Here is a 15,771-nt window from a genome sequence, read left to right as displayed (position 1 = left end):
GTCGGCCAATCAGCTGGTTCTTATGCTGGGCCAAACGGGCCTCCTGGTGCCTCCAGTTCTCAGCACGTGCACGAAGGACAGTTGTTCTTGGTGTGCAGGTTTATTTTAGAAAAGTAGTTACACATACACACAGGGAATGAAACGCACAGAAAGCCAGTTTAGGGGAAGGTTGCACCCCCGTTCAGGTGCATCCAGAGGCTTTAAATTACACTGGAATGTCACATTTGATCATCAAAATCTTCATCTATCAGAAGTGAAAAGCAACGTTCCAACTAAAGGCACTAGAAGCTCTCGTAGCAGCATCAAAAAATGCTCTTTGGTTCTAAAAATGACATGTGACCACGTTCACCAGCATTTTCCATAAGACAGTGCTTCGATTGGGGGGGGGGGGGGGTCATTGTGAGCAGGGGTACTTGGTCCAGGGAGGCAGGCGGCCCGTTTCATTGGCCAGCGCCCAGTATCGCTCTTTCAGGAGGAAGGCGGCGGCTTTGGGCTGCCGTTGTCTGGTGAACACCCCCTTCTTGTTTCCCACCACTCGTGTGACACCTGCAGACAGAGAAGAAATGATGAGGCCACAGAGGAGCATCACACACACCACCATCTGCAATAACTCCTGCCACATTGGAGGAGCAGCAGGAACTCCTGACTCGGCCTCTTCCCTCCACAGCTCCTCCAGCTGTGCCTCCACAGGTGAGTCCAGCTGCAGCTACCTTGAGCGGTCATGAAGTCAGCGAAGTTCCAGATGAGTTCTCCGATGACGTACTGCTTCCTCTTCTGGTCAAAGGCACTGTGGTAGCTCCTCAGCACCTCCTTCTGGTACTCCTCTGTAAACATCATGGGTGGATCCTGCAGAATGGACGAAAAGCCCCTTCAGCTGCTGGGACAGGGAGCAAACCTGAGGCTGGGACCCCAGAAAGACAAGTGTGACGCGTGCTCACGCTGTGAAGGCCCGCCACGGCGTCGGCGCCGTATTCACTCTGGATGATGGGCTTCCTGTACAGCGAGTACCAGTTGTCGAACTGGGTGTTGAGCTGGATGCCGATGACGTCCAGGTGGCCCGAATCGTGGTACCAGGAGAAATAGCTGTTCACACAGACGACGTCCACGTAGGGGGCCTGAGGGGGCAAACACAGGGTCCGTCCGGGGGTTTACCTTTGTGTAAGCGGGCAGGTTGTGTTCAGGTTGACCCCCCCCCACACACGAATGCCAACATGTCAGCAGTGGCTGCAGCGCCGCCTGCAGGCGCCCTCGAGTGATGCACAAACTTCTGTTTAAAATTACGTTTCAAAATATTCATCTTCTAATCCCAGTTTGATCCCTGAACTGCAGTTGACCTCTGACCTCTGACCACACCCACAGCTGGCTGCCAGCTGCCAGTGGGGTTTAACCTCGGCTCAACGAAAAACCCCGATAGATGACGCCGATACTTTGATGAGGATTCGTGCTGACGTCCGACACGCTGCTTTAATCAACCAGTGTAATAAAGCGCTGCTTTAATCAACCAGTTATTACCAGTTATTTTGGGATCACGCCCATATCGGACGGAGGTCAACGCTCACCCCTTTGTCTCGGCCGTAGTTGCTGTTGGTGACGTAGGTGACGGGCCGGGTGGGGTCCAGAGCTTTGGTGTGTTCAATCAAGGTCCTATTAAAAAGAATCCAATGATGAAAGCGTCCGGATTGCTCTGGCACGTTCGCCGCGCTCGTGTTGGCGACCCGTCCAAGCTGAGCAGCACTCACTTGAAGTAAAGCCCAGCAGGGGGCATCTCCGACGCCGGTTCGTTGGCCACAGACCACATGACCACGGAGGGATGGTTCTTGTCCCGCCGCACGAGCTCATCCATGACGAACAAGTGGTGTTTGAGGGAGGCGTTGCCGAAACTGCGTCTAAGGGTCAGAACACACCTCAACACGTGGTCTCATGGGATCAGCTGCCCCAATAACCCTCCGACGGATCCCCTCACGCCCAGCGGCTCAGGCAGGAAGCAGCCGGCGTCCAGCTGGAGCCGTTACCATCCAAGAACCCCCGTCTGAGGCCACGGTTCCGGCCCAGAGTCTCACAGGGGCCTGCAGCACCAGTGGCCGTCAGGAGAACCGGTCCAGACGCTCCGCAGCAGCCTGACGTTGTTGCGTAATATCGGGCCTGAGCGACCCTCCTAACGGGAACGTTAGCGGACTGGGCGGACGTCAATGTGACGACTCGGCAAAAACACGCACAGCTGTGGGGATGGCGCGCTGCTTTGATCTTTAATGAAACACAACTCCTTTAAATTATATGTAGCCGGAAATTGTCCTGTGCAAAGGCGGTCGTGGCGTGAGCGTGAACGGGCGTGCACGGCGTGCTCACCAGCCGGGATCAAGGGTTTACTGCCCGCGTTAGGCCTCATCGACGTGGCTATAACAGTGTTATAACACAGGGACACTCACATGTCTTTGATGCCCACCCCCGGGCACTCGTCGATGACCACGATGCCATGGCGGTCACACATCTGCAGGATCTCCTCGGCGTAGGGGTAGTGGCTGGTGCGGAACGAGTTGGCCCCCAGCCACTTCAGCAGGTTAAAGTCTTTGACCACCAGGGGCCAGTCGAAGCCTTTGCCCCGCACCTGAAGAGCGAGGGAGAAGAAAGAGGTTCAGAGGCTGGAACGAGGAGGGAGGAGCTCCTGCTGCTCCTGCTGCTCCTGCTGCTCCTGCTGCTCCCGCTCACGTCGTAGTCCTCGTGCTTGTTCACGCCGTGGAAGTAGAAGGGCCTGTTGTTGATGAGGAACTGGCTGCTGCTCACGTTGACCGTGCGGATCCCCACCGGCAGCGTGTACACGTCCTCAGAGGTCGCCAGCAGCCGCACCTACGCAGCAAAAGCAAGTGGTCAGGGAGGCGTCTCAAGGGTCCGGAGGAGGATCCGACCGCTCAGTTTCGGCCTTTTTGGGCCTCCGAACGAGACCAAAGTCAACGAGAGGCAGCGGTTTGTGGGAGGAGCCTGCTGGACTGGCTGGTCCTACCTCCAGAGAGTAAAGGTAACCCGGACTCTCGTGCATCAGGTACGGCCACCACAGCTTGACGTCGGCCACTTTGAGAACGCCGGCTTGCTCGCTGGAGGTGGCCACCGAGCGCCCGTCTTTGTCCACCAAGTCCACCTTCATGCTGAACGTGGAGGCGCCCTGGACCCAGACTTTGTATTTCACGAACCCTGAAGACAGGAACGGGGAAGCACACGCAGTCTCTGGTCAAGGGTCACGGGCAGATGAAGGTCCTGCTGGTGCCAGGAGCTGCCTGTTCACCTGTGCTGTCCAGGAAGTCCGTCACCACGGTGACGTCGTCGATATATGCTCCGGGGGTGGTGTAGAGCAGCACTGACCGGTGGAGGCCGGCGTAGTTGAAGAAATCAAAGTTGATGTTTTGCACGAAAAACCCTTCGGGATACCTGTTCCGGGGAGATGGTATTGTTGGGGTCACCATGGGAACATGGCTCAGAGCTTCAGCCCGACACCCCGACCAGAGCCGGGGACACTGGGAGCTTACTTGGTGCGGTCGTCCATGTGCTGGATCATCCCCGGAGGAAGCGTCTCCAGGGTCAGAGTGTTGTTAACGGCGATGGTGATCCTGCACGCGGTCGGGTCGCCACGGACGACGCTGCCGATCTCGGCCTCAAAGGGAAGGTGGCCGCCTTCGTGCTCCGTCACCTTCACCCCGTTCACCCACTGCAACCACGTCAGACCTTTACACGTTGAACGCTCTTGTGAGCGCGGCCGTCCTCTGGGCCCTTACTCACCACTACAGAGCGATAGTGAGCGCTTCCCACACGGAGGACCAGTCGGGTTCCATCACCGGCGACCCAGCGGGCCGGCACCAGCACCTCTCGCTCATACCACACCCAGCCGATGAAGTCCCTCAAGCTGGAGTCCTGCGTGATGTCGTTGTAGCTGGCAGGGACGGGCATGTCCACCACAGGGCCGCTCTGCAGGACAGCAACACCCTGAACTCAGCCTCAAACATGAGCAGCAACTGGAGCAGCAGCAGCTTCCACAGCACAGGGACAGACGCAGCCACACATTTCACAACAGGAACCGTGTCCAGTTCCTGGACAGATGTCCAAGCATTGGTTTTACACTGCGACCTGGAGGGACATTTACCCCCATGACGCAGGGAAGGACAAAGGACACTGATAACTGCGGTGCAATGTTCTGTTACCTCCTCCAGACGGGCTTTGTACCACGCTCTCTCGAAGCCCTGATTCCTGTTCGGGGACATGTCGGCCCTGAACTTCCACAGGCCGTTCAGCTCCTTCACCTCCCTGGAGGAGGTCTCCCGGGGGAACAGCATGCCGGAGTCCAGGGGACACCCGCACCCCAACACCGTCAACAAGCACAGCAAACGAAACATCCCGCCCAGGACCAGCACAGCCGCACACGCTCGCAGCTGCTGACTGGCGAACTTATGCTCCCGGTCACGTGACTAACAGCGTCAGCTGACAGCTTCGGTGCTGCGTTCAATGCTATCGGGAAACTCTCAACCGGTTCAGGAGTACTGTACTCTTGGAGCCGCAATAATGTGCAAGAAATTAAACAGAAATGGCGAATATTTTCCATGTGATTTAAGATTATTTCGATTTGAATTTGATTGTGGGGTTGCTAACATTTATATTGATCATTTTAATGGAACGGACACCACAACATGACTCTGAACGTCACGTTGCGTGATGCGTCCGCCCCCTGGTGGCCGATGCGGGAATAACACAAGTGATGGTGACAGACAGCAGGAACTCATCTTATGAAAGTGCATTAAATGTTTCATTTGCAACCCCAACAGATTAACTTAGCGTGTGAGTGGTTCTGGACTTTGAAAGGTTCAACTTTAAACTGAATATTTAATAAATAAAAAAAATCTTTCACTTCCTGGTAAAAATTCCCAACGACCTCTGCACATCTGGACCCTTTAATTTTAGTCCGTGCTTCTTTGGAAAAGTGTTGTCTAACTTATATTTGGAATTTTCCATCTGAGCTTCTGTGGATCGTCTTGATCGTTGGGCCCTAAAACTGCCCCGACTCGGGGCAACTTCCTCCAGCTTCACATGCTTCTAGTCCAAAAGAATGTCCTCGTCACGTTATAATCACTGGAATAGAGCAAAAATGCTTTTAAAGTTTAAGTTTAAAGTGCTTTTTTAAAATGCTTTTAAAGGTTGATCCAATATGTTTCAGACATGAAAGGAACCGCGTTCCCCAAATGTACGTTTATATTGACGTTTATACCGAAATACGTTTAATACGAACGCAACGTGAGCAGTGACGTCACGCCAACCTTTAACGCTAGATGGCGCGAAAGACTCAATATTCTGTAAAGGGGAGCAAAAGGAGGCCTGACGCACACACACACACACACACACACACACACACACACACACACACACACACACACACCACACACACACACACACTTCCTCTTCAGGTCCATGATGCCTGAACGTCCACATGTCCTGCCTGTTGTCCACGTGTCCTGCCTGTTGTCCACGTGTCCTGCCTGTTGTCCACGTGTCCTGCCTGCTGTCCACGTGTCCTTCCTGTTGTCCACATGTCCAGCCTGCTGTCCACGTGTCCTGCCTGCTGTCTACGTGTCCAGCCTGCTGTCCACATGTCCAGCCTGCTGTCCACGTGTCCAGCCTGTTGTCCACGTGTCCTGCCTGCTGTCCACGTGTCCTGCCTGCTGTCCACGTGTCCTTCCTGTTGTCCACATGTCCAGCCTGCTGTCCACGTGTCCTGCCTGCTGTCTACGTGTCCAGCCTGCTGTCCACGTGTCCAGCCTGCTGTCCACGTGTCCTGCCTGCTGTCCACGTGTCCTGCCTGTTGTCCACGTGTCCAGCCTGTTGTCCACGTGTCCAGCCTGCTGTCCACGTGTCCTGCCTGCTGTCCACGTGTTCAGCCTGCTGTCCACGTGTCCTGCCTGTTGTCCACGTGTCCAGCCTGCTGTCCACGTGTCCTGCCTGCTGTCCACGTGTCCTGCCTGTTGTCCACATGTCCAGCCTGCTGTCCACGTGTCCTGCCTGCTGTCTACGTGTCCAGCCTGCTGTCCACATGTCCAGCCTGCTGTCCACGTGTCCAGCCTGTTGTCCACGTGTCCTGCCTGCTGTCCACGTGTCCTGCCTGCTGTCCACGTGTCCTTCCTGTTGTCCACATGTCCAGCCTGCTGTCCACGTGTCCTGCCTGCTGTCTACGTGTCCAGCCTGCTGTCCACGTGTCCAGCCTGCTGTCCACGTGTCCTGCCTGCTGTCCACGTGTCCTCCTGCTGCTGTCCACGTGTCCAGCCTGTTGTCCACGTGTCCAGCCTGCTGTCCACGTGTCCTGCCTGCTGTCCACGTGTTCAGCCTGCTGTCCACGTGTCCTGCCTGTTGTCCACGTGTCCAGCCTGCTGTCCACGTGTCCTGCCTGCTGTCCACGTGTCCTGCCTGCTGTCCACGTGTCCAGCCTGCTGTCCACGTGTCCTTCCTGTTGTCCACGTGTCCGGCCTGCTGTCCACGTGTCCTGCCTGCTGTCCACGTGTCCAGCCTGTTGTCCACGTGTCCTGCCTGTTGTCCACGTGTCCTGCCTGTTGTCCACGTGTCCTGCCTGTTGTCCACTGTCCTGCCTGTTGTCCACATGTCCAGCCTGCTGTCCACGTGTCCTGCCTGTTGTCCACGTGTCCTGCCTGTTGTCCACGTGTCCTGCCTGTTGTCCACGTGTCCTGCCTGTTGTCCACATGTCCAGCCTGCTGTCCACGTGTCCTGCCTGTTGTCCATGTGTCCTGTCTGTTGTCCACATGTCCAGCCTGCTGTCCACGTGTCCTGTCTTTCCCGTGTGATGTTTTGAGGAGGACACTCCTCTGCACATCCAACCATTTCATGTGAGAGCGGGTCCGTCCCCTGGACTCAGGCCCTCGGGTCCAAGAGTTCTGACATGTGTGATGCATGTCAAGAACAAGGAATGTGGAGCCAAGAGACGGGGACACGTCTTCATCCAAACAAGCCTCAGGAAGGACATCTGCCTGGGATTAATGGAAGGTTAATGGGGAGTTCACGGCTAATTTCCTGGCTGGAGTCTTTTTCCCAGCCGTCCATTTTGGAAGGTTCGGTGGGTCGATCGCATCTGTCAGAGGTTCTGATTTAGAGGAGGGAGGACCAGGGACATCACAGACGTCTCCGGCTCACAGTCCGGTGAGAAAAGGCCGACCGGGCTGAACCAGCAGGACTTTAAAGGCTTGTTTCTCAGAGTTGCTGCTTATTAATGATCTGATCCGGCTCCACCCTGGCTTCTCTGGGCCCGGGTCCATCTCCCTCTAAACACAGGCAGAACTGTCAGGGTTCTGCTGCGGGGCCGACCGCGGCTCAGGAACGGAACCTCAACCCTTTTCAGCGCCAGTGACTTTGACTCCTCCTTGTTGTGCACTCGCCACCCTCGGCGGGAGGCTCAGAGGCACTACGGTTACAAAAGGAGTCCCAACCTTGACTGGCAACAACAGCCAGGCCGGGGTCAGGCAGCGTCCAGGCCAGGACACGCCCACTTTTGTCCACTTGTCTCTCGGTAAACCCTCGCTGTCCCTGCCGCTCGGCTTTAATTAGCATCGCACACGTCAACACCAGTTCTTCTGGTTATTGGTTCCTTCATCTGAGGCTTGTTGTCCCACGGGGGAGAGCTGGAGGGGGGTTTCAAAGGGTTTAACTAATGCATCATTGATTAGTGTGTGTGTGTGTGTGTGTGTGTGTGTGTGCGCGTGTGTGTGTGGTGTGTGTGTGTGGGGGCAGGGGGGGGGCACGATGCCTTTAATAACAAAAGTGCTACGTTATTTCCTGTCGTGGATCTCGTCCAGACTGGTGCTGAGAAGGGTGACATAGAAAAGGCAGGAGGGCAGAACAGCCCCCCCCAACCACCCCTGGGGCTGTTCCTGGGTCCAGACGTGCCCCCCTGTCCTCAGCCCACCTCTGATCAACAGCACTCGCAGCTCAAACACCTTTCCTTCCTCACTCCTGCTCAGTTCTGCTCCTCAGTAAAGTGGTTCTCCTCACAGCAGCAGGACACTCTCCATGTGTCCTCTCAGATCTACCAGATCTACCGGATCTACCGGATCTACAGCTGATCTAAATCTGGTGATTCCCTCAGCCACACTTGCTCCTTTAGGCTGAGGGAGGAGGAGCTGCGCCTCAACACGCGTGACGGTGAGGCAGGACGTTCCTCACGTGAAGGTCAGGAGTTGGAGCCGCAGCTCCAGTCATGCCCAGCGAGCATGTGGCACCATGTCCAAAGGTCAGCGTCCAACCTGTGTCCACACGTCCTCCGTCCAGAGCTGTGAAATCTGCATCATCCATGGACACACTGAGGCCACTCAGGACAGATGTTGAGGAGTGTGCATGATTATCTGATGAAGAGCATCAGGGGTCTTCATGAGAGGGGACCCACAGTGTCTGCTGATCGTTCTATTAATAGCAGCATGACTGCGTTAATGAGTAGAGTCCTAATAGCTGCTGGTTGAACATTACGGGCACTTTAGTCAATGTGTTGCTGGAGTCATTCGCACGCAGGAGGAGCATCAGTCAGATGCTTTTAATGTGACCTTCACAGGAGGAGGAGGAACGTGGGACAAGGCCCAAAGAGGACTTGTGTCCACTGTAAAGGCACGAGCCTGGTGCCCAGAGGGACACGTCCCAACTGTGGGTGAAAGATCCAACCAGCAGAGCTGCAAAGACCAACTGAGACGTGAACTCCAGCAGGGACGTCCAGGTGAGACGCTCAGTCAGGGACGTCCAGCTGAGACGCTCAGTCAGGGACGTCCAGGTGAGACGCTCAGTCAGGGACGTCCAGGTGAGACGCTCAGTCAGGACGTCCAGGTGAGACGCTCAGTCAGAGACGTCCAGGTGAGACGCTCAATCAGGGACGTCCAGGTGAGACGCTCAGTAGCAGGGACGTCCAGGTGAGACGCTCAGTAGCAGGGACGTCCAGGTGGACGCTCAGTAGCAGGGACGTCCAGGTGAGACGCTCAGTAGCAGGGACGTCCAGGTGAGACGCTCAGTCAGGGACGTCCAGGTGAGACGCTCAGTAGCAGGGACGTCCAGGTGAGACACTCAATCAGGGACGTCCAGTGAGACGCTCAATCAAGGACGTCCAGATGAGACGCTCAGTCAGAGATGTCCAGGTGAGACGCTCAGTCAGAGATGTCCAGGTGAGACGCTCAGTCAGGGACGTCCAGGTGAGACGCTCAGTAGCAGGGACGTCCAGGTGAGACGCTCAGTCAGGGACGTCCAGGTGAGACGCTCAGTAGCAGGGACGTCCAGGTGAGACGCTCAGTCAGGGACGCCCAGGTGAGACGCTCAGTAGCAGGGACGTCCAGGTGAGACGCTCAGTCAGGGACGTCCAGGTGAGACGCTCAGTCAGGGACGCCCAGGTGAGACGCTCAGTCAGGGACGCCCAGGTGAGACGCTCAGTAGCAGGGACGTCCAGGTGGACGCTCAGTAGCAGGGACGTCCAGGTGAGACGCTCAATCAGGGACGTCCAGGTGAGACGCTCAGTAGCAGGGACGTCCAGGTGGACGCTCAGTCAGAGACGTCCAGGTGAGACGCTCAGTCAGGGACGCCCAGGTGAGACGCTCAGTAGCAGGGACGTCCAGGTGAGACGCTCAGTCAGGGACGTCCAGGTGAGACGCTCAGTAGCAGGGACGTCCAGGTGAGACACTCAATCAGGGACGTCCAGGTGAGACGCTCAATCAAGGACGTCCAGATGAGACGCTCAGTCAGAGATGTCCAGGTGAGACGCTCAGTCAGAGATGTCCAGGTGAGACGCTCAGTCAGGGACGTCCAGGTGAGACGCTCAGTAGCAGGGACGTCCAGGTGAGACGCTCAGTCAGGGACGTCCAGGTGAGACGCTCAGTAGCAGGGACGTCCAGGTGAGACGCTCAGTCAGGGACGCCCAGGTGAGACGCTCAGTAGCAGGGACGTCCAGGTGAGACGCTCAGTCAGGGACGTCCAGGTGAGACGCTCAGTCAGGGACGCCCAGGTGAGACGCTCAGTCAGGGACGCCCAGGTGAGACGCTCAGTAGCAGGGACGTCCAGGTGGACGCTCAGTAGCAGGGACGTCCAGGTGAGACGCTCAATCAGGGACGTCCAGGTGAGACGCTCAGTAGCAGGGACGTCCAGGTGGACGCTCAGTCAGAGACGTCCAGGTGAGACGCTCAGTCAGGGACGCCCAGGTGAGACGCTCAGTAGCAGGGACGTCCAGGTGGACGCTCAGTAGCAGGGACGTCCAGGTGGACGCTCAGTAGCAGGGACGTCCAGGTGAGACGCTCAGTAGCAGGGACGTCCAGGTGGACGCTCAGTAGCAGGGACGTCCAGGTGAGACGCTCAGTCAGAGACGTCCAGGTGAGACGCTCAGTAGCAGGGACGTCCAGGTGGACGCTCAGTAGCAGGGACGTCCAGGTGAGACGCTCAGTCAGGGACGTCCAGGTGAGACGCTCAATCAGGGACGTCCAGGTGAGACGCTCAGTAGCAGGGACGTCCAGGTGAGACGCTCAGTCAGGGACGCCCAGGTGAGACGCTCAATCAGGGACGTCCAGGTGAGACGCTCAGTAGCAGGGACATCCAGGTGGATGCTCAGTAGCAGGGACGTCCAGGTGGACGCTCAGTAGCAGGGACGTCCAGGTGAGACGCTCAATCAGGGACGTCCAGGTGAGACGCTCAGTAGCAGGGACGTCCAGGTGAGACGCTCAATCAGGGACGTCCAGGTGAGACGCTCAGTAGCAGGGACGTCCAGGTGGACGCTCAGTCAGAGACGTCCAGGTGAGACGCTCAGTCAGGGACGCCCAGGTGAGACGCTCAGTCAGGGACGCCCAGGTGAGACGCTCAGTAGCAGGGACGTCCAGGTGGACGCTCAGTAGCAGGACGTCCAGGTGAGACGCTCAGTAGCAGGGACGTCCAGGTGGACGCTCAGTAGCAGGGACGTCCAGGTGAGACGCTCAATCAGGGACGTCCAGGTGAGACGCTCAGTAGCAGGGACGTCCAGGTGGACGCTCAGTCAGGGACGCCCAGGTGAGACGCTCAGTCAGGGACGCCCAGGTGAGACGCTCAGTAGCAGGGACGTCCAGGTGGACGCTCAGTAGCAGGGACGTCCAGGTGAGACGCTCAATCAGGGACGTCCAGGTGAGACGCTCAGTAGCAGGGACGTCCAGGTGGACGCTCAGTCAGAGACGTCCAGGTGAGACGCTCAGTCAGGGACGCCCAGGTGAGACGCGCAGTAGCAGGGACGTCCAGGTGAGACGCTCAGTCAGGGACGTCCAGGTGAGACGCTCAGTAGCAGGGAACGTCAGGTGAGACACTCAATCAGGGACGTCCAGGTGAGACGCTCAATCAAGACGTCCAGATGATACGCTCAGTCAGAGATGTCCAGGTAGACGCTCAGTCAGAGATGTCCAGGTGAGACGCTCAGTCAGGACGTCCAGGTGAGACGCTCAGTAGCAGGGACGTCCAGGTGAGACGCTCATTCAGGGACGTCCAGGTGAGACGCTCAGTATCAGGTACGTCCAGTTGAGACGCTCAGTCAGGGACGCCCAGGTGAGACGCTCAGTAGCAGGGACGTCCAGTTGAGACGCTCAGTCAGGGACGTCCAGGTGAGACGCTCAGTCAGGGACGCCCAGGTGAGAACGCTCAGTCAGGGACGCCCAGTTGAGACGCTCAGTAGCAGGGACGTCCAGGTGGACGCTCAGTAGCAGGACGTCCAGGTGAGACGCTCAATCAGGGACGTCCAGGTGAGCGCTCAGTAGCAGGGACGTCCAGGTGAACGCTCAGTCAGAGACGTCCAGGTGAGACGCTCAGTCAGGGACGCCCAGGTGAGACGCTCAGTAGCACAGGACGTCCAGGTGGACGCTCATTCCAGGGACGTCCAGGTGGACGCTCAGTAGCAGGGACGTCAAGGTGAGACGCTCAGTAGCAGGGACGTCCAGGTGGACGCTCATAGCAGGGACGTCCAGGTGAGACGCTCAGTCAGAGACGTCCAGGTGAGACGCTCAGTAGCAGGCGTCCAGGTGGACGCTCAGTAGCAGGGACGTCCAGGTGAGACGCTCAGTCAGGGACGTCCAGGTGAGACGCTCAATCAGGGACGTCCAGGTGAGACGCTCAGTAGCAGGACGTCCAGGTGAGACGCTCAGTCAGGGACGCCCAGGTGAGACGCTCAATCAGGGACGTCCAGGTGAGACGCTCAGTAGCAGGGACATCCAGGTGGATGCTCAGTAGCAGGGACGTCCAGGTGGACGCTCAGTAGCAGGGACGTCCAGGTGAGACGCTCAATCAGGGACGTCCAGGTGAGACGCTCAGTAGCAGGGACGTCCAGGTGAGACGCTCAATCAGGGACGTCCAGGTGAGACGCTCAGTAGCAGGGACGTCCAGGTGGACGCTCAGTCAGAGACGTCCAGGTGAGACGCTCAGTCAGGGACGCCCAGGTGAGACGCTCAGTCAGGGACGCCCAGGTGAGACGCTCAGTAGCAGGGACGTCCAGGTGGACGCTCAGTAGCAGGGACGTCCAGGTGAGACGCTCAGTAGCAGGGACGTCCAGGTGGACGCTCAGTAGCAGGGACGTCCAGGTGAGACGCTCAATCAGGGACGTCCAGGTGAGACGCTCAGTAGCAGGGACGTCCAGGTGGACGCTCAGTCAGAGACGTCCAGGTGAGACGCTCAGTCAGGGACGCCCAGGTGAGACGCTCAGTCAGGGACGCCCAGGTGAGACGCTCAGTCAGGGACGTCCAGGTGAGACGCTCAGTCAGGGACGCCCAGGTGAGACGCTCAGTAGCAGGGACGTCCAGGTGGACGCTCAGTAGCAGGGACGTCCAGGTGAGACGCTCAATCAGGGACGTCCAGGTGAGACGCTCAGTAGCAGGGACGTCCAGGTGAGACGCTCAATCAGGGACGTCCAGGTGAGACGCTCAGTAGCAGGGACGTCCAGGTGGACGCTCAGTCAGAGACGTCCAGGTGAGACGCTCAGTCAGGGACGCCCAGGTGAGACGCTCAGTCAGGGACGCCAGGTGAGACGCTCAGTAGCAGGGACGTCCAGGTGGACGCTCAGTAGCAGGGACGTCCAGGTGAGACGCTCAGTAGCAGGGACGTCCAGGTGGACGCTCAGTAGCAGGGACGTCCAGGTGAGACGCTCAGTCAGAGACGTCCAGGTGAGACGCTCAGTCGCAGGGACGTCCAGGTGGACGCTCAGTAGCAGGGACGTCCAGGTGAGACGCTCAGTCAGGGACGTCCAGGTGAGACGCTCAATCAGGGACGTCCAGGTGAGACGCTCAGTAGCAGGGACGTCCAGGTGAGACGCTCAGTCAGAGACGCCCAGGTGAGACGCTCAGTCAGAGACGTCCAGGTGAGACGCTCAGTCGCAGGGACGTCCAGGTGGACGCTCAGTAGCAGGGACGTCCAGGTGAGACGCTCAGTCAGGGACGTCCAGGTGAGACGCTCAATCAGGGACGTCCAGGTGAGACGCTCAGTAGCAGGGACGTCCAGGTGAGACGCTCAGTCAGAGACGCCCAGGTGAGACGCTCAATCAGGGACGTCCAGGTGAGACGCTCAGTAGCAGGGACATCCAGGTGGATGCTCAGTAGCAGGGACGTCCAGGTGAGACGCTCAGTCAGGGACGTCCAGGTGAGACGCTCAATCAGGGACGTCCAGGTGAGACGCTCAGTAGCAGGGACGTCCAGGTGAGACGCTCAGTCAGGGACGCCCAGGTGAGACGCTCAATCAGGGACGTTCAGGTGAGACGCTCAGTAGCAGGGACGTCCAGGTGGACGCTCAGTAGCAGGGACGTCCAGGTGAGACGCTCAGTCAGGGACGTCCAGGTGAGACGCTCAATCAGGGACGTCCAGGTGAGACGCTCAGTCAGGGACGTCCAGGTGAGACGCTCAGTCAGGGGTCAGCAGAAGGTGGAGTCCTGCTGTCCCTCAGCTGTGTGCTGCCACCTCCCAGGGTGGGGTCTGGAGCTAGTGGGACCTCCAGCACCTGTCCCTGCTGCATGGATCAATCCCTGCTGCATCTATCTATCCCTGCTCCATCTATCTATCCCTGCTGCATGGATCAATCCCTGCTGCATCTATCTATCCCTGCTCCTTCTATCTATCCCTGCTCCATCTATCTATCCCTGCTCCATCTATCTATCCCTGCTCCATCTATCAATCCCTGCTGCATGGATCAATCCCTGCTCCATCTATCTATCCCTGCTCCTTCTATCTATCCCTGCTCCTTCTATCTGTCCCTGCTCCATCTATCTATCCCTGCTGCATCTATCTATCCCTGCTCCTTCTATCTGTCCCTGCTCCATCTATCTATCCCTGCTGCATCTATCTATCCCTGCTCCTTCTATCTGTCCCTGCTCCATCTATCTATCCCTGCCCCATCTATCTATCCCTGCTGCATCTATCAATCCCTGCTCCTTCTATCTATCCCTGCTGTATCTATCTATCTCTACTGCATCTATCTATCTCTGCTCCATCTATCTATCCCTGCTGCATCTATCAATCCCTGCTGCATCTATCTATCCCTGCTCCTTCATCTAACACCTGCTCCTCTATCTATCCCTGCTCCTTCTATCTATCTCTGCTCCATCTATCTATCCCTTCTCCATCTATCTATCCCTGCTGCATCTATCTATCCTGCTGCATCTATCTAACTCTGCTCCTTCTATCTATCCCTGCTCCTTCTATCTATCCCTGCTCCATTCTATCTATCTCTGCTCCATCTATCTAACCCTGCTGATCTCATCTATCCCTGCTCCATCTATCTATCCCTGCTGCATCTATCTAACCCTGCTGCATCTATCTATCCCTGCTGCATCTATCTATCCCTGCTGCATCTATCTATCCCGCTCCTTCTATCTATCCCTGCTCCTTCTATCTATCTCTGCTCCTTCTATCTAACTCTGCTGCATCTATCTAACCCTGCTGCATCTATCTATCTCTGCTCCATCTATCTATCCCTGCTCCTTCTATCTATCCCGCTCCTTCTATCTATCCTGCTGCATCTATCATCTCTGCTCTTCTATCTATCCCTGCCCCATCTATCTATCTCTGCTCCATCTATCTATCCCTGCTCCATCTATCTATCCCTGCTGCATCTATCTATCCCTGCTGCATCTATCTATCCCTGCTGCATCTATCTATCCCTGCTACTTCTATCTTCCTGCTGCATCATCTATCCCTGCTGCATCATCTATCCCTGCCCCATCTATCTATCTCTGCTCCATCTATCTATCCCTGCTCCATCTATCTATCCCTGCTGCATCTATCTATCCCTGCTGCATCTATCTATCCCTGCTGCTGCATCTATCTATCTCTGCTCCTTCTATCTATCCCTGCTGCATCTATCTATCCCTGCTGCATCTATCTATCCCTGCTCCTTCTATCTATCTGCTCCTTCTATCTATCCCTGCTCCATCTATCTATCTCTGCTCCATCTATCTATCCTGCTGCATCTATCTATCCCTGCTGTATCTATCTATCCCTGCTGCATCTATCTATCCCTGCTGCATCTATCTATCCCTGCTCCTTCTATCTATCCTGCTCCTTCTATCTATCCCTGCTGCATCTATCTATCCCTGCTCCTTCTATCTATCTCTGCTCCATCTATCTATCCCTTCTCCATCTATCTATCCCTGCTGCATCTATCTATCCCTGCTGCATCTATCTAACTCGCTCCTTCTATTATCCCTGCTCCTTCTATCTATCCCTGCTCCACTCTAGCTATCTCTGCTCCATTTATCTAACCCTGCTGCATCTATCTATCCCT

The 15,771-nt window shown here is 56.8% G+C and overlaps 1 protein-coding gene across 1 annotated transcript; it reads right to left on the bottom strand.

Annotated features, from left to right (window-relative positions):
• Window positions 1-81: 81 nt before the first annotated feature.
• Window positions 82-4,467, bottom strand: gusb (glucuronidase, beta). The gene is made up of 12 exons (XM_057055206.1): window positions 4,188-4,467; window positions 3,769-3,954; window positions 3,519-3,697; window positions 3,278-3,420; window positions 2,999-3,186; window positions 2,707-2,844; window positions 2,427-2,605; window positions 1,740-1,886; window positions 1,560-1,644; window positions 939-1,115; window positions 711-846; window positions 82-546 (listed from the first exon to the last, which is right to left on the bottom strand). Exons 1-12 carry the CDS (start codon window positions 4,377-4,379, stop codon window positions 395-397), a joined length of 1,902 nt encoding a protein of 633 aa, XP_056911186.1. The 5' UTR covers window positions 4,380-4,467; the 3' UTR covers window positions 82-394.
• Window positions 4,468-15,771: the final 11,304 nt, after the last annotated feature.

Source organism: Takifugu flavidus, chromosome 14 (assembly GCF_003711565.1).
Source record: "Takifugu flavidus isolate HTHZ2018 chromosome 14, ASM371156v2, whole genome shotgun sequence".
Lineage (NCBI taxonomy): Eukaryota > Metazoa > Chordata > Actinopteri > Tetraodontiformes > Tetraodontidae > Takifugu > Takifugu flavidus.
The sequence above is the reverse complement of the archived record's forward strand: the minus strand, read 5'-3'. Positions and strand labels throughout refer to the sequence as shown.